Source organism: Panthera pardus, unplaced genomic scaffold, assembly GCF_024362965.1.
Source record: "Panthera pardus isolate Hobbes unplaced genomic scaffold, ASM2436296v1 HiC_scaffold_12, whole genome shotgun sequence".
Taxonomy (NCBI): Eukaryota; Metazoa; Chordata; class Mammalia; order Carnivora; family Felidae; genus Panthera; species Panthera pardus.
In genome coordinates, this window is record NW_026526677.1 from 92,306,737 (window position 1) to 92,325,583 (window position 18,847).

The 18,847-nt window shown below is 41.7% G+C and overlaps 1 protein-coding gene across 2 annotated transcripts in view; it reads right to left on the reverse strand.

Moving 5' to 3' along the window:
- Positions 1 to 18,847, reverse strand: part of DDX25 (DEAD-box helicase 25) — a 21,060-nt gene continuing 2,213 nt past the window's right edge. For both annotated transcript variants that reach the window (XM_019421337.2, XM_019421336.2), the window contains exons 2-12: positions 18,733 to 18,799; positions 18,437 to 18,478; positions 17,809 to 17,944; positions 15,721 to 15,813; positions 15,530 to 15,632; positions 13,917 to 14,031; positions 12,881 to 13,058; positions 5,196 to 5,433; positions 3,939 to 4,101; positions 1,708 to 1,896; positions 1 to 288 (exon numbers count right to left, since the gene is read on the reverse strand). In XM_019421337.2, coding sequence (XP_019276882.1) covers positions 227 to 288; positions 1,708 to 1,896; positions 3,939 to 4,101; positions 5,196 to 5,433; positions 12,881 to 13,058; positions 13,917 to 14,031; positions 15,530 to 15,632; positions 15,721 to 15,782 — 1,110 coding nt within the window. In that variant the 5' untranslated portion in view covers positions 15,783 to 15,813; positions 17,809 to 17,944; positions 18,437 to 18,478; positions 18,733 to 18,799 and the 3' untranslated portion in view covers positions 1 to 226. The remainder of the gene's footprint in view (positions 289 to 1,707; positions 1,897 to 3,938; positions 4,102 to 5,195; positions 5,434 to 12,880; positions 13,059 to 13,916; positions 14,032 to 15,529; positions 15,633 to 15,720; positions 15,814 to 17,808; positions 17,945 to 18,436; positions 18,479 to 18,732; positions 18,800 to 18,847) is intronic.

The window sequence follows — 18,847 nt, forward strand, 5'->3', positions numbered from 1 at the left end:
TTAGAATAAGAAATAATCTTGCTTTTTTATTCAAAAAGATCAGTGCTTCACACCAACTTGGTTTCAAAAAGACCTCATGTCTTAAGACTAAGGCTACCATGACATTTATTTTGCCATATTTAACAGTTTCACTTTGAAAAAGCCCCAATGGAAAAAATTACCTTCAAAACCCATTGGGACATTCTCACATAAACTAGGACATTTCACAAACAACACAGTTCTGTCTTCAATATTCAATCTTTTCAATCTCATCCATGTCTTCAGGGTCGAGCTGCTTGATACTGCTATCTAAGAGAAGGGAAGAGAACAGAAGCAGTCTTAGCCTGGGGCATACACAGAATTTCATTCCACTCAGCTCTGAATATCTGAAGACAGTGACACCTTCACAAATACGTGTTCCTGTCATCCCCTGTATGGAAAGCCCTGAGAGAGAACATTCTCTAGATTAGATAAGGAAGAGATAGGATTAAAATAACCAATTAAAACTAACTAAAAGAGCATCAAATGTACCAAACAATAGAACATCTGTGTCTAGATACCTTGGGGCAGAAAAAAAGGCCAGAGTGCAGGTGAGGGGAGCCTGGGAAGGGGCGTGGCCCTACTAGGAGGAATGAATGGGCGTGTGTGGGGTGGGGTGAGGGATGGCAACAGGGAGGGAAGCTAAGGTGCCTCTGCTGAGGTCACTTCCCAGGATTTGGTCATAAGGAGCTTACCATAGCAGGCGTGGATGGATGGTAAGGGTTCTTTCTGCCTGCCATCCCTCTTTGCCTCTCCTAACACAGAGTTGCTTAATCAACTTCCCTGAAGCGTCCATGGATGTGCTACAGTCTAGACTTTCCAAAATCGTATTCCAAACTGCATAGGTGTGCCTCTATGCATTTCCCCAGGGACAGTGTCCATTGCTTCCCACAAAAGTTAAGTACCGTTTTCCCAAAAGGTGAAGATATATTCGGGGTCATTCGAGTGTACCTCTCCCCCTGCTCCCCAGTCATGTCCATGGGCCTTGGGGCCAGGGGTAACTGAAAAGTGGATGCCTCAGGTTACCATCAGAACTTCCATCAGAGCTTCCATCAGAGTGCAAGCTGCTGGTCCAAGAGCCCAGAAGGTTACCAGAGTCTGCCTTGTTTGGATGTGGGGTGGGAAGAAGGGCAGCAGATCTCAGAATTTAGGACTATCCTAGTTGGTGGGGGGGCCAGAATATAATTTTTTTCAAGTTTATTTGAGAGAGCGTGTGAGTGTGAGTGGGGGAGGGGCAGAAAGAGAGTCCCAAGCAGGCTGACTTGGGGCTCGAACCTACAAACCATGAGATCATGACCTGAGCTGGAACCAAGAGTCGGACGCTTAACCAACTGAGCCACCAAGCACTCCAGGAACAAAATATAATCCTAAAGGACTTTATTACTTTGTTTTGGATGGTGCTTTTAGGACATGAAAAGCTGCCCCGGGTCCCATAATGGGCAATAACATAAACCTGAGCTCATATTAATTCCACTTGATTTTTAAGTTGTTCTTCAGCTACCATATATGGATGATTTACTCAACGGCCTCACATTAGGAGCTCTAGCACTCACTGTGGATTAGGAGCTTCCCACTCCCTGGCTCCTGCCCCCATAGACCCTAAACCTCTGGGTACTAGGTCCGTGACAGACACCATCACTGTCACCATCAGCAGGATGCACAGTTCCCACTGTGACAGGTGCTACTTACTAAAGTGATCCTGGATCTTCATAAGCAGGGGTAGCTTATCCACCTCAATCATGTTGAAGGCCAGGCCTTTCTTCCCGAAGCGCCCCGTCCGCCCTATGCGGTGAAGGTAGGTCTCATAGTCTGGCTCCTCAGCTTGGTTTACAGGGAGATCAAAGTTCACAACAATTGTGACCTGCTTCACATCAATCCCTGGAAGAGGAAAGACACTGTGGGGTCCTGCGACTGTCTCCTTAGGACACAGCTGTTCATGAGCCCCATGTGCCAGGGAAACTCTCTCTTAACAGCCGTCATTTACAAACAAAAGCTGGTTTTATGTCACTGAAGTGGATACTGTGGTCAAGCAATTTGCTGGCCCAGGGCGCCTAGGATGCTAGATTTAAGAGTGTCAGTAGAAGCTAATTCTACAGAAGTTTCAGTATGTACAAAGAGCGTGTGTTGTGGACAGGGCTCTCGCCAAGCCCACAGAGCCTCCTCTCCGTTCCTACTGTGCTAAGTCCCCGGCAGGACCCCCTGTCTCACGTGCCCTACCCTTCACTGGACCCCACGCCACTCCATGCCGCAGTCATGGTTCCAGCCAGGACTTTTTTTTATCCCTTGCCTCACTGTTGTAACAACCTCCAGACAAGTTCCCCCTCTTCTCTCCTCCTCCAATCTCTCTGACCACAGTCACCATGGCAACGTCCTGGACACCTAAGTTCAGGGCTGACTGCCCAAACTGCACAGGATGAAGCACAAACAATTCCAGATTTCCAAACCACCTGAAGTCTCATCTCTTCCTCTCCTGACTCAAATCCAACACTGTAGTCACACGGCCTTGCCATTTCCCAAGCAAACTGTAAATTCTTATCAAATTAGATTCTATCCTTTCTTCAAAACCTTTCACATCTAACGTTTCTGGAAGAATTCTATGATCCCCCAGTGCCTCTGTCTCCCAGCACTACAAAGCTGTCTCGGTCACAATCCTTGTCCTCCTTGGAGCTCCTGGTGCCCTCTTTCCTCCAAGGTCTAGAGGTGTGCCATCCAATATGGCCATCTAACTTTAAATTAATTCAAATTACAAGTTCCTCAGTCACACTAGCCACATTTCAAGTGCCCAGCAGCCCTATATGGCCACTGGCTACCAACTGGACAGCACAGAACAGAACATTTACTTCAATGTAGAAAGTTCTACTGGATGGCACTGGTCTAGATAGTCAAGTGCTAGACGCTGAGCTCCTGAGGGGCTGGGACCTCATCTTTTCTCAGGCTCCTCTTCCACAGTGCTGAGCTCCACCTGCATAGCAGGTCTTCATTTCTATCTGAATGAATTAGGAAACATGGTTTGAGTATGGGGTGTAGGCAAGGGTATGGGAAGAATGAATAATGTAGGAAAGGCCTGTCTCCTGAAAAAACAAAGAATTTTCCCCGAAGTAGTCAATAGTTTTAAAATTAAACACCTCAGAGATGATCAATGTTAGTCATCAGGGAGCATGAGTCAAAAACACAATGAGATACCACACACATCTACTAGAATGGCTAAAATGAAAAAGAGTGGCAGTATTAATTGCTGGCAAGGATGCAGAGCAATTGGAACTCTCCTACATTCCTGGTGGGAATAAAAAATGGTACAGTCACTTTGGAAGACAGTTTCAGTTTCCTATGAAGCTAAACATACATTTACCATATGACCCCCAAATCCTACTTTATTTATCCAAGAGAAATGAAAACATGTCTACACAAGACCTACATATGAATGTTTATTACAGATTTATTCAAAATAGCCCCAAACTGTGAATAATTCAAATGTCCATCAACTCGTGAATGAATTAATTGTGGTATATCCATTCAAGGGAATATGACTCAGCAATAAAAAGGACCTAACTACTAATATATGTCACAACACTGATGAATTCAAAAGCATTATATCAAGTAGGATAAGTCAGACACAATGGCTACCTATATATGATTTAATTTATATAGCATTCTGGAAGAGACAAAAAAGTAGACAGAAATCTGATCAGTAGTTGCCAGGGGTCAGATGATATGAAGAAGAGGCTAGCAGCAAAGGAGCACAAGGAAGTTCTGGAGGGAGAGGGAAGTGTCTGTACTTTGATTATAGTGATGATTACATGACCCTATATGCTTGTCAAAAATCTCACTGTATGCTTAAAATCCATGAGTTTTATCATACGTAAATTATATACTTCAATAAACTTGACTTTAAGTGTGTACATACACAAACACACACACACCTCGAGCACAGACATTGGTTGTTATAAGAACTTTCTCTTTCCCATCCCGAAACCTCTGAATGATGGAGGCTCGCTGATCCACGGTCAGCTCTCCGCTTAACAAAGACACTTGGTGGCCATCCTGCATCATCTCCACAGTCAACCACTTGGCATTTCGACGAGTCTACATGAAAACACAAAACCCAGCACAGCATCCCAAGTCAAAGCAGACCTGCTGTGTTTGCAATGCTCACTTACGCATGATGGGGAAGCCAGAAATGGCTGCACAGGGATTTTGCTTTACCTCTCCCTCAAGTCCTAGAGAAATCTTAGAATAGGCATGGAATTTGTCCACCCCCTGTACTTCCTAGGGTCACATCCTCTCAACCTTTAGGAGCTTTGACTTCTCAGCCATTAAGGAGAGATAAAATGCTCGCCTACCTCACGTGGTAGTGTGATGACAAAATGGGATAATGCAGTAATGACACCCTTAGTCCCTTTAAGAAGAGTGCTTCATGTCTGCCAGGAATCTTGCTCAAATCTTTACATGCATTACAGTCATTTGCTCTCACAACAACCTGATGACATAGCTACCTAAATTAAAAAAACCCAAAAACCCAAAGCTTAAAAACATGAAATCACTTGCCCAAGGTTTCATGGCTAGTCCGTGGCAGAAGCGAGCTTTCTTTTATTCTACAAGTATGTGTTCAGTGCTGTCCCTGTGCCAGGCAGGAGCCATTCTAGTGGGCTACAAAAGTAAGACAGATGAGGTCCTGCACTCATGGAGCTTACAGTGTTTGTGGGGTAGAGAGAAAATAAAACCAATGTGTGAACGTGAAACATGTCCGATGGAAAAAGTAAATATGAAAATAAAAACAGGGTAATATTAACAGTGAGAGACGGAGTGGCTACTTTGCTCATAGTAAGTTAGGAATTAGACGAGAACATTCTTAATCTGATGAAGGGTGATCTGTAAAAACTCAACAGTAAACATCAACCTAAATGGGGAACTGTTAGAAGCAATCCCCCTAAAATAATGATGCCCTCTATTTAACATCATATTGAGGTCCTATTCCATTGCTTAATATTTCTAAGTTTCACCCACAAAATACAGATTAATTCCTATCCCAAGCTGTTCTGAAGATTACACTAAATACCCTCTGGTACAAAAAGTGCTTGCGATGGCACCTGGCTCTATGGCACTTATTAGTATTACCATCCCCTCGCCTCCACATGCAGGGAAGTCTGGGCATGACGAAGACAGATCTCAGCAGTTACCTGGCAGAAGATGATGGCCTGACCAATGGTGATGCCACCATAGATGTTGCACAGAGCTTGGTATTTGTCTTTCCTATTCTCACACAGCACATAATACTGTCGGATGTTGTTCAGGGTCAGCTCCTCTTTTCTTAACTTGATAACATTAGGGTCAGGAATGATTCGCTCTGCAAACTGCCACACAGAGTCCTCAAAGGTTGCTGAGAAGAGGAGCATCTGGCACTCAGAAGGTAAAGCTCTGTAAGAGACAAGGGGAAGACGGCCGGGCCGTCAGCCACTGCCATCCCTGTTGCTCTCCTTGGAGGCATCTTCAAGCACATTACACCCACTGCCATGAGGGCTCAGTGGGTGAAGTGCTGCCCATAAGCTCCACCTCTGTGCAAAGGGCCACGTGTCCTGCCCTTTCTTGCCAACCAGAATCTGGAAAAACTCATGAACTGAATGTAGAACTCAAGGGCAAAATTTAGATATGTATTTTGGAGGGTATGGGGTGTCACTTGACAACTGTCTTCTTTTATTTTATTAAAAAAATTTTTTTAACATTTATTTATTCTTGAGAAGAGAAAGACAGAGCATGAGTGGGGAAGGAGAGAGAAAGAGGGAGACACAGAATCTGAAACAGGCTCCAGGCTCTGAGCTGTCAGCACAGAGCCCTACGTGGGGCTCGAACTCACAGACCGTGAGATCATGACCTGAGCTGAAGTCGGATGCTCAACCGATTGAGCCACCCAGGCGCCCTGGCAATTGTCTTCTTAAAAGAGGCAAAATCATGGAGCCAAGAGTGTGGTCTAGATAGTCTTCATGGTATCGTTTCACACAAAGTTAAATGTGGGGAAGGAAACAGGCTAGTCATTCAATGGCAGGTGTTATAGTTCTTGGGAGGAAAAGAACAGCAGCCGCAGCTAACTTTATTTGGAGTGGAAAGAACCTGGATATACACAAAAGGGGAACAAAAGATAAAAACGCTACTGCATGCAAAATATGAGCTGAACCCATGATGAACAGAGGGCCAATTTACATAAAGTTCAACAATGAGTAAAATGAATCTATGGAACTAGCAGTCAAAACAGAGGTTAATCCTGAAGAAAGGGGGCTAGTGATAGGAAAAGAGCCACAGGGACCCCTGGAGAGTTGGGGTTCTATTTTTTGGTCTGGGCCATTGTTACATGAACACGGCCTCTTTGTGATAATTCACTCAACCGTACACTTGTGATTCATGTATTTCTCTGAACACATTTTACACATCAATAAATTTTAATTTAATCTGATTTCACTGGAGAGAAATCATTGTTTTTTGGGGGAAGACAGAGCACCTAGAAGATAAGGCATTAGTGCTACAAGAGAGCGGGAAAGATCATGGAGTCCAGCGAGTCCCAAGTACTCTGTCAAGTCTGGGGTCTGGATCATCTGGGCAGCTTTCCAAAGTAACGATCTGATAGACTTCTTGGCAACTGTGGTAGACTGCCTACATGCGTACCTCCTTAGCTTCCCACATACCACTAGTATGATCATGAAGAGATAAAAAGATATGAATCTACAACAACATGGAGACAGAAAAGGAGACACTGGTGGATGAGAAATTTCAATACGTTTCTGGAAGATGGGAAACTCTGGTAAACAAGAAAACATGAGCACTACAGATGGAAATGGTGATGACAAGGGTGGTTGAGCTGCAAAGGCAGTGGCTCTCTCAGAACCCCTGAGAGCCCTCAGAGCTGTGGGCACCAGAGGCCAGAGTAAGTGGGGGCGGTGTGCCAGAAGATATGAAGGATACTGTGCATTAACTTGCTTGGGGTGGGGGGTGGTCAGCGGGGTCAGTGGGGGAGACTCTTGGCCATCTGCTATATCACAGTTCTCCATCTGGAGAAAGATGGTACCGGGACTTGCATCCCAAGGCCTGTGCCATTTCATTCCAAAAAGACAACGTACACAGACTACACAAGGAAAGGAAACACGGGCTGTTCTGCAATCCACCCTGGATTTTGAAGACTTTGTAGGAGAAACAGAATTTAAACTATTTCATTAATAATTTTCATATTGATTAAATTGACTACTTGTTGATATGCTACTTTTGATTTTGATATATATAAAATATAACATGAACTTCACCAGTTTTTTCTTATGTGGGTATTAGAAAATTTAAAGTTACCCATGTGGTTTGCATTATCTTTCTATTGGACAATACTGTGATTTAATCTTTTTTAAGCAAAAGGAAGAAAATCAACAATGGAAGGGTAAACCAACATAAACACTCTAATTATTACTTAATATTCTCTTGAGTAGGCAGCCCTTTTCAGCTACCGAATCCTTCGTTCTCAGTTATATATAAACACACCAACTTAGCGTAAAGGATGGCCAGAAGGGAGTCTCACTTGATCTTTGGCCAAAATTATTTTAAATAGGAAGGCTGGCTGAAAATGTGTGTGAGGAGCAACTGGACCCCACCTCATTTCAGGCAGCTGAACATGTGCAAGTAGAAGTCTACTGTCTGTGCAGAAATCCCAGACTTGGGGATACCAGCCTCAGTAGAAGGTAAGGGTAAAGCAAAGAGCTGAAAATAAGGAATGAGGGGAAATATGCACATGAGAAAACACAGCCCACTCCCTGGCCCTCCCAGAAGGCCAGCAACCAAGTGCATGTCTCCTGGGGAGCTGTCAATAAGGTTCTTGGTTCCTAATTTTAGATTTTGAAAGGCTGGCCATTGTACCACCAGATTCGAGGGGGGAAAGGCCTACCACAAAAGACACAGACTGTAGCAAAAAACAAAACAAAACAAAAAAAGAAACTTAGGTAATTCAGAGCCAATGTTGAGAATAGAAAAAAAAAATTTAAATACTATAATTAACATCCTCAGAGAGACAACAGCAGCATATTGCATCCATGACAAGAAAAGGAAGTTATGGAAAAGAAACAGGGAATGCCAGGACGATCCAGATAAGACAGAAAAAGGCAGCTAAATGACTGTGTTACTTTAACGACAGATGGAAAGACACACTCAACTGGGTTAAAGAGGTAAATACCAAAAACAAAGCAACTGCACCACATGAAGGGAAGAACAGGGGGAAAGCATGGTGGAGGAGGAGATGTGAAAAGCATACGTGGAGACCAAACATCACAAGTTCAGGATGAGATGGGTACCATTTCTAAATTCAAAGCTGTTTTTGCCTTTTTAAAGCACACCAGTGCTCAGCTGGAAACAGTGGATGCTGAATTAGTTTGGCCATACCATACAAATGGATATGCATTATTGTATCCCTCCCTTGATATCTCTCTGAAACTGAGGAAATTTACATTTCCTGTTTAGAGGTTGCAAGTAAAATGTCCTGTGGGTGCACAAATGGAGAACATTTTTTTTTTTTTTTTTTTTTTTTTTTTTTTTTTATATTTTTTTCAACGTTTTTTTATTTATTTTTGGGACAGAGAGAGACAGAGCATGAACGGGGAGGGGCAGAGAGAGAGGGAGACACAGAATCGGAAACAGGCTCCAGGCTCCGAGCCATCAGCCCAGAGCCCGACGCGGGGCTCGAACTCACGGACCGCGAGATCGTGACCTGGCTGAAGTCGGACGCTTAACCGACTGCGCCACCCAGGCGCCCCACAAATGGAGAACATTTTGACCACAGATGTCTTACCACTTTCAGTGTACAGCTAATTCTATAAGATTTTACCAATGATCATGCTGTCTACACTATACCGGATGATATGTCAAATCACAGCAACAAGAAATATATTCCTCCCATCTCTTAGATACTTTGACTTGAAAAATGGGAGTTCAAAACATCTCCTTGACTTCTATAAAGTTTTAATAAGTCACGGAAAATCTAAAACTGAAGACTGTTGATATCCTATCCAAATACAAACTAGCTTTTGTTCAACTGTCTGCATATGCTGCAGACAATGCAAATATAAATTCTGACAGATTCCACTCAGTCTATAAACTTATCAAAGAAAACAAAAAGATCTTGCTAGCTAAATATCCTGCATACTTTGTAGACCACACTTATAAAAGGCATATAATTTGCTAAACTGTGATGCTGAGCTTCCATTACCAAGGTTTTTGGTGACTTTTTAGTTTCCTTAAAAACTGCAGAAGCATCTAGTACATTTTTTACTGTATGTTAATGGAAGAAGAGAGTCACCTTGGACATATGCCTATAAGATGCCTATCATTGCTGCTGGCCATGAAAAAGAGTTAAAATGTTAGTCATAAAATCGTATCTTCCAAGTGTGAGACAAAAAGAACATCTTTCTCCAACTTGAAAATGTGCTGAATATAGGAATGGAAAAAAGAATTACGGTAAAACAGAAATGATATGCTGTGTGATGCCCTGAAGCAAAAAAAAAAAGAAAAAAAATACTCATTTTAAAGGAAGTAAGACTTCTTCAGAACTCAAGACTGTCAGCAGAAAAGGGAATTAGTTGAACAAGACTTTCTTGTTCCTTTGCTAAAAACTGTAACTTACTCGGAATCCATCTTGGATTTCACAGACTTAAATCCCCTCGGTGCTTCACAACCATTTCCCTGAGAATTACAATGCTATCTAATGGACTTCAGAGTGTTTAAAAACGATGGACATTTTAGACCCGGGTAACCTAAGTGGTGGATTTTATAGATGTGAAGGATCTGAATGACAAATAGCTTGTCTACAAAACAAGCCTGCAGACATAGATGTGGATGTTTCTAGAAAGCTAGACATGAATTCTTGCGTGTTTAAAAAAACTACTGTTGCTAGACAGTAAACTCTTAAATAGTTCATGTTTAAACACCTTATTATTAATGTTTCTATTTATTTTTGAGAGAGAGAGCACAAGCAGGGGAGGGGCGAGAGAGAGGGAGATACAGAATCAGAAGCAGGCTCCAGGCTCTGAGCTGTCAGCACAGAGCCCGACGCAGGGATTGAACTCATGGATCATGAGATTATGACCTGAGTTGAAGTTGGATGCTTAACCGACTAAGCCACCCAGGCGCCCCCCTTAAACACTTTTGTTAAGAGGACATCACACTGGACTAATACCAAGAATTGGTGTAAGCTCGATAAGAGCAGAGCTTCAAGTCAAAATGAATTTTACATTTGACTGTATTCAGTTTTACCACTACATACAAGGAAAGAAGGCTGCAGGCAGTTCAGAGAAGTATTACTGGAGGAGGAAAGAGAAGGAGTAGAAACAGCCTACTGCACTAGGAGACAAAAAGAAATAGGTCATTGCTGATTTTGTCCTTAAACACAGGTAACAGCTGTTTAATTAGTCCTATTGTGTTGACATTCTCCTTGTAAAAAGTCTTCTATTTAAGTATCTTAAGAACATAACAACAGCACAGCTGACAACATTTAAGCATGCAATAAAGAATTAAAAAAAAAATTGGGGCGCCTGGGTGGCGCAGTCGGTTAAGCGTCCGACTTCAGCCAGGTCACGATCTCGCGGTCCGTGAGTTCGAGCCCCGCGTCAGGCTCTGGGCTGATGGCTCGGAGCCTGGAGCCTGTTTCCGATTCTGTGTCTCCCTCTCTCTCTGCCCCTCCCCCGTTCATGCTCTGTCTCTCTCTGTCCCAAAAATAAAAATTAAAAAAAAAAAAAAAAAAAAAAAGAATTAAAAAAAATTAAATTATGATGTCAAAAATGACATAAACTACTGTTATATCTTTCTCATACATACTATTCATTTAATTAGTTCTATTGATAATTACGACCAATAGCCACTTAACTAGTTCTACTGTTGTTTTGCTTAAATTGTAGGATTTATGTAACAGAAAATATAGAATATACAATTTTAAAGAAATATACCATTTATCACATTTTTATGTTGACACACATGTATGACTATTTCTTCTACATTATGTTCATATATATATATATATATATATACACACACACACACACATATATATGTATACATATATATACTTTTTTTTTTTTTTTTTTTTGGTCTGGCATGGCTGTGTCCTGCTCTCTAGAAAGTTAGTCACTGCAGGGAAAAAAATAACCTAAGAAATTTTCCCAGATCTGGCAGGCACAAGTTTTAAAAATGAACAGGGTGAGTGTACTATGTGTCTAGAACAATGAATGAGGGAAAAAGAACCCAAACAAACACATATCACTGTCAAGTTTCAGAATACTATGGAGAAAGAAGATTCTAAAAGCTTCTACAGAGAAAAAACAGATCACGTACAAAAGTTTGGCTATCAGAACAACTTTAAATGTCAGCAACAACACTGGAACTGAGGGAATTATAGTATTTAAAAAATTTTTGTTTTCAACATTGACTCTGAATTTATAGGGAGAATTCTTTTCAACTTGGACTCCACATCCAAGCAAACCATCAATCAAAAGACCAGATTTACAGGTACAATAAAGATATTTTCAGACATGTGGGAGATGGAAAGTAAACTTCCTGACATTGTTTTTTAGGAAGCCATTAGAGAATATACTCCAGCGTACTGAGTAAATTGACAGTAAACCAAGAAAAGGGACCCAGAAAACAGGAGATTCCAAACTGTAAATGAGGGCCAGGAAGACCTAGAGAGACAGCTATACAACGAAGTCCAGACTGAAACCGTAGAGAGTGTGCTCGGGAGAGTTTCAGGGAAAAAAAGACATTGATGGACTTTTTAAGTGTATTTGCCTTTCTGGAGACAGCATTTTCATATGACACATATGATGAAATAGGCAGAGAAAGCTTAAAGATCCCCACACAGTGATACTAACCAAAGGAAAGAAAACAGACAGTTATTAAATTCTGGGGGTAGCAGTTGTACAAGAAAATACATAATTATAGTAATACCCTGTGCAACAGCGAACAGTTATCTGTATGTCCTAATGATATCACTATTAACGTAACCAACTCTTATGATGTAACTAACCACAGAGAGGGGACAGGAGGATGGGGGAGGGTGGTGGTACAAAAGAGCAGAATTCCCACCTCCTCTACAAGGTAGTCAGCAGATGATGACACATTAAGAAAAAGGCACGTGAGCATGTTATTTAAATATATGAAGGTTAATACCAGAACCCAGGTGTATTCTCTACAGGATAGGGCAGGAGGTCACTGTTTTTCATGACGGGTCTTTCAGTACCATTTGAGTTTAATACTGAGCGCATAAATGCTTTCTTTAAAAACAAGTGATATAGATTCCTAAAGCCCACTCCCAGAAATTCTGAACCGGTGAATTTCGCAGGTTAGGCCTGGTGATCTGTGATTTTAGGGCCCTTGGGTGATCCTGAGAGAAAGGCCTAGGAAAACAACAGGATTTACTCGACAAATGAGAGGCAAAGTCAGGACTAGACCACGTGGTTCCCAATTCCAGATTACTGTGTTCTCTACCCACCCCCCCCCCCCCCCCAGCGGTTATCCTCACCACAGCCTTATCAAGTTTTAACAAATTCTCTTTGGACTTTTGCTCTAATAGAGAACTTAGGAACACAATTTGGTGCCAACTCACCACATGGGGTCCACATGTAGGCCAGTGGAGAAAAGAAGAGCAGTCAGGCAAGATTACAAACTGAAGAAACCAGCAAATGCCAGCAGTCTAAAGGCCCGCTGAACTGGTGAAAATATGGAACCCCAAATTTGTTTCAAAGGCAAAAGAAGTAAGGAATTAAGTAGTGAAGGCAATTAGGAGCAGCAGACAAATCAAACTCCCCCTCCAGACGGAAGATTCAGGAAGAACAAGGATGGATGTGAAACTTACCTCTGAATACGAATGCTTTGGTCTGAGAATCCTTGTGTGTCAATCATCACGTCTGCTTCATCCAGGACAAATACACGGATCTTAGTCAGATCAATTAATTTTCGCTTGAAACACCAATCTAGGACAGTCCCAGGAGTGCCGATTATAATCTGTTTGGTGACATCAGTTCCTCTGGGAACTAGGGAGAAAGGGATCGAAGGACTCATTCAGATGCGATGCAAATGACCCTAAGAATCCACACATCAGGGTGATGCGACACAGGACTCTTCCGTCAAAGTACATTTGGTGATGATTTTGCAAATGCAAACCCTGAGGGCCTTCTCAGATTTTGATTTTGCAGAGCTTTAGGACAGATTCCTCATTTCCTAGGATTTAGTAATAACAGTCTTGACTATTTGATTCTGCCCACGGTCTGGTTAAGAAGCCACCCTGCAGCAATAGCACTGGCACAGTGGTGGAAACCCTACAAACTGTCCCCAGACGGTGTCCCCATGTTAAGTTCGTAGACACTAAGAAAATAGTGCTCCCATTTTCACACTCTACAAAAACAAATACATACATGTACATCCATATGTTAATAAAATGAAAAAGAAAGCAAACAACAGAGGTCGGTGAACAAAACTAGTTATCCTTGGAAATAGGCCTTTGGAGGACAAGAAAGAAAAACTTTCACTTCTACCTTCTGACCTGTGTTTTAAAGATCTTTTTCTGCTATGCACATGAAATACTTTAATGAAAAAGTTAAACACCACAAGCTGTCTGCACAAAATGCCTGAGCCTCAAAAAAGAAATATATGTAAGCACCATCTTGCAGGATGTGGAAATGAAGTAGCTAACATTTACTGGGTCCTTCTTATGCTCCAGGCGTGCACACGGAGCGTCATCTGCACCGCTTCATTTAATTCTAGTAACAACCCTTCGGTACAGGTGCTGTCATAGCCCCCGCTTTACAGACAAAAAAGCCGGGAAGGGATGTAACATGCTTGCCGGAGTGAGGATTTAAAAGGTCAGCCAGGACCGGCTTTCTGGTACATACTGTGATTCCCTCGAATGGCGTACATCACTTGAACATCCACACAGAATTTTCCCATCCGTTCGACCACACGACCAGTCTGCAGAGCCAGTTCGTAAGTAGGAGCTAGACAGAGGCACTGTGAGAGAGAAAGGGTAAGTTGAAAGGCTCATGCAAGCCATCGTGCAAATCTGACATACAATTAAAGTCTGTTCAGGAAGAGGCACACGTGCAAAACTGGAGATTTTGGTTGACTAAAATATCTTCAATTGAACACAATTTAGCAGCTGACAGATCTGAGGTGAACGCTGAATATGGGTGGGGGAGAGAAGGGGCTGAAGGTGGAGAAACACCTTTTACATATTCCTCTCTAAAGAGTTATAGAGAGCCACAGGTTATGCTTTTTTTGTGGGGGACAGTGAGGTGTAGGGAGGCTGGGAATCCAGAAGAAAGATAATGCAAGATAAATCACAGCTTGAGCATGACCCTCATAACTTCTTGCCTGCTATTAAGTTTGCCTACTTCCAGAACACCCCCTGCTTGATCCACCGTATACAATGCTGGCAGAATATTCCCTAAAATTTTCCTGCTACTTCCACCCCTCTCTATCTGGTTGATGAATGAAGAAGCCGATGCAAGAAACTGGTGATGTTTAATGCATTTGTTAAGATCAGTTAAGAATCTGCGATACAAAGAGGAAAACATAGCTACAGTGCTAAAAATTGTTTCCACACACATTTCTCAATGTGTGTTCATGCACAGTCTTTCCTGAAGAGTTTTTATTCATCATATCAAACCCTCCCTGAATATTTATTTCAGTGAACTTTTCTAAAAAAGCACAAAGTTTCAAATGCTGGGCATTAGTCATCCATCTCCACAGCTTATCCTGCTGATCAAACTGTAAACTTACCAAAAGAAGCCTTGTTTTCCCCAAGGCATAGAGTGCACTCAGTACTCAGGTACTCAGCTTGTCAAACGAGTTGATGAGTACAGGTTAGAGAAACAGGGAGAGAATACCACTTTCCATGAGTGGAAGCCAGACTGAGCACATGGCAAGATCCATTCCTGCCCCTGCTCAGTCACTCTTCACATCTGTGACCTTATGTGAGACACTTCCCTCCCCAAGCCCCAGTTTCCTCCTCTGCTAAAGGGGGAGGTGGACCAGGTGATCCTCTAGTCCTACAGTCATCACCAGTGAATGCTCACTTTAGGCCTAGCACAGCGCTAAAGAGGTACATTACTTAATCTGCACGACAATCCTATGAGGCATTCGTTCATTCATGAATTCATACATTCATGCATGCATTCAATGCTTAATGAGCGGTTTCTACACTGTGCTCAGAGTCAGGAATGATCCACGCCTTTATAGATGTTATCTTTACAGACAGGGAAACAAACATGGAAAGATCTACTAACTCACCTAAGACATTCTACTAGTAAGCAGAGAGGCTGGGATTGGAACCAAACTATAAAGGCAGTGTTCCCAATCACTGTCCCCTACTGCTGCCCAATGCTCTGTGATTTTATGAAAGAATGTCTATTCTAAATGCCAGCACATCATTGAAGTAATATGACCCGTTACTACAATATCATTGGCATCTTCAAGCATTCCCATCTCTCCCTCAGCCTTTTCTTACCTGTGGGAACAATTCCAAGGTATTAACTCTGCTTAGCATTGCCAACACAAAAGCAGCTGTTTTTCCTGTTCCAGATTGGCTCTGGGCTATGAGGTTCTGAGGTCTGGAGAAAAGAGGAGATGCCTGGGTATAAACTGCATACAGGAGACTAAAAATAATGAAGTTGGGATAGCACTGCCCTGGAAACTCACGGGTGTGCCAGCATCATAGGGAGAGCCATCTCTTGGATTTTGGATGGTCTATTAAATCCCATTGCATAGATCCCTTTTAATAACTCTTCCTTCCTGTCAAAAGAAAAAAAAAAAGCAAACAAAGCCTATGATTGGTCAGCAGTCTCCGAAATACAAACTCCAAAGGTGCATTTTTATTTTTATTAATATATGAAATTTATTGTCAAATTGGTTTCCATACAACACCCAGTGCTCATCCCAAAAGGTGCCCTCCTCAATACCCATCACCCACCCTGCCCTCCCTCCCACCCCCCATCAACCCTCAGATTGTTCTCAGTTTTTAACAGTCTCTTATGCTTTGGTTCTCTCCCACTCTAACCTCTTTTTTTTTTTTTTTTTCTTCCCCTCCCCCATGGGTTTCTGTTACGTTTCTCAGGATCCACATAAGAGTGAAACCATATGGTATCTGTCTTTCTCTGTATGGCTTATTTCACTTAGCATCACACTCTCCAGTTCCATCCACGTTGCTACAAAAGGCCATATTTCATTCTTTCTCATTGCCCAAAGGTGTATTTTTAAATTAAGCCACTTTGCAACTGAGATTCAAAAGTAATATTTAGAAATATACAATTTATACCTCAAATTCCAAACATATACAATCATGATTGTACAGTTTTACCATTAAAATAATACGCTACGCTACAAGCCCAGGCTGAGGACAGTAATAAGAGCCTAACAATGAACTTTCAGTTGAACCCAGAAAAAAAGGAAAAACCTGTCTGATAAAAGTGTATTAACTTGCCAGGAGAGCCTTATTTTCCACACAAGCAGAAAACTGAGATTTACTGTTTAATTCTTTTCTTTCCTTTTTTTTTGTTTTTTGTTTTTTGTTAAGTAGGCTCCACATCCAGCATGGAGCCCAACATGGAGCTTAAACACACAACCCTGAGATCAAGACCTGAGCTGAGATCAAGAATCCAACACTTAACCAACTGAGCCACCCAGGCACCCCTCTGTTTAATTCTTTTTAATGAATGACAAACTTTGATGCTTTAACAGCAATTTTCAGAGAAGACAAAATTATGTCGAGGTGATCCTTACATCAATTCTGTCTAGGAGTGGAAGACACAATATTATCTCATCCTTCTGAGCTAGCATTTAAAGAAATTTTTTAATGTTTATTTATTTTTGAGAGAGAGAGAGAGAGAGAGAGAGACAGACAGACACTGCGAGCAGAGGAGGGGCAGAAAGAGAGGGAAACACAGAGTCCAAAGCAGGCTCCAGGCTCTCAGCTGCCAGCACAGAGCCTGACACGGGGCTGGAACTCATGAGCCATGAGATCATGACCTGAGCTGAAGTCAGACGCTTAACCAACTGAGCCACCCAGGCACCCCAGAGCTAGCATTTTTAAATGCATCTTTCCTGAGGTCTCATGATAGATGTTAGAAAGAAGATAAAAAGAAATAGGTTGGAACATGTCCACCTTCAATAACAGGCACATTTTGCATGTGGTTAATTGGCAGGTTATTGGCAGCCAGCTGTTAATCATAGGTAGGCTTCTCCTTCCATTTAGAAAATGTCTGAGCATTGGGATTTTGGATTTTTCCCCCCTTAAACGGGTCCCTATCAGTAACTCTTCTGATTAAAACACACTTCCTTAATGAGAGTTAACAGATCCCTAGCAAATGCAAACCCATTTGGGAAACTTATTCATTTTAATGCCATCTAAAACAAAATAGAATTAGGAAGGTAACAGCTTATAACTTATCTAAAGGAGGTGAGAGAGAATATTTGGGTCATCAACGTCCCTATATCTGTATCATGGTATGGCAAATAGTAATATGGCTGTGTTGAGCTTAGTTATCTCCCTTAGCATGTCAAGGTTAAAATATTTTACCATCAAAATGTTCTCAATTTGCTGCACAACTCAGGTATTGTAGTGCTCCTTTTTCAGCTATACTTTACTTGCACGCAAAATGTACACATCTCATTTTAATACTGAATATTAGAACAAGAAGGGTATTCTGAGAGTTTTATTATTAGCAGATTATTTTGTTCTGTACCACTCTTTCTGGCATTTTCCCACACAAAATGAATAAAAATACTTACAGCCGCAGCTCTTCAAATGTTTTCACTGAGTAGAGTGGAGAGCTGGGGTCCTTCTGTAAGACTTCAACTCGGTGACTGGATTCTACTAATGACTGCCGGATTAATTTGTTTAAGAGTGAATTGGCTGCCAAATCCACTAGAAAAGCAAAAATAAAAAAGGAAATATTGCATGAGTAAATCTAGCTTCCTAAATGACACCTAATAAATTGCTCCTTCCCATTCAGTGGTTGTATATCAAGCAACTGCTCCTACTCTTATCTTCCTTCTAAAAGAAGGTTCTAGAAAGAATGACAACACTGAGAGTTCCTTTTTACATGAAGATCCAGTTTCTTATGCTCTGCTGTTACACCAACCTCTGGCCTTAAGCAAGCCTACATCCATCACCACCAGACCTAATTTTGCCTTGCCAGCTGAAAATTCTTGACTCATTCCCGCATATTGCATTTCAACTCCCCCTAAAGAAATACAGCCTACTCCTAATTTAGTATTTCTTCTGAAATTCACGATTTATAAAGAAAATAGAGAAAAAGTCCTTTTTCACTTAAGATTATATTATTCACTCACATTGTGAAAGTCATAATTAATTGATACAGAATGCTAGGTTACGTGCAAATGAATTTACTCCTACCTACATCGTCTTCATCATCTTCTTCCGTGTTATTAGAACCATCTAAAAGGATGGAAAAGAAACAATAAACACCAAACAGAAATGTTTGTATGATCCCAATATCTCTCACCAACTCCACAGTGTGCACTGACATGAAGAGTCATCCAGTGGAGGAGTGGGTAAAAAGACAGGGAAGGTAGTGGAGGACCCTGAGTATTAAATTAATGGAAGTCTAGGTATTTCAGTTGCCAGGAGCCTGAGGAAAGCAATGCTTTTTAATTAATTGAGACCAATCTGCTTTATCTAACAGCACTCACCTACGTTTGGGACTGTAGTACTCCTAATACCCCGAAGGTTCTTCCGGGGGTGGATGAGGTTTGAAAACTATTGAAAGACACAAATTGCAATCAATATTAGGAAGCAAGCCACCAA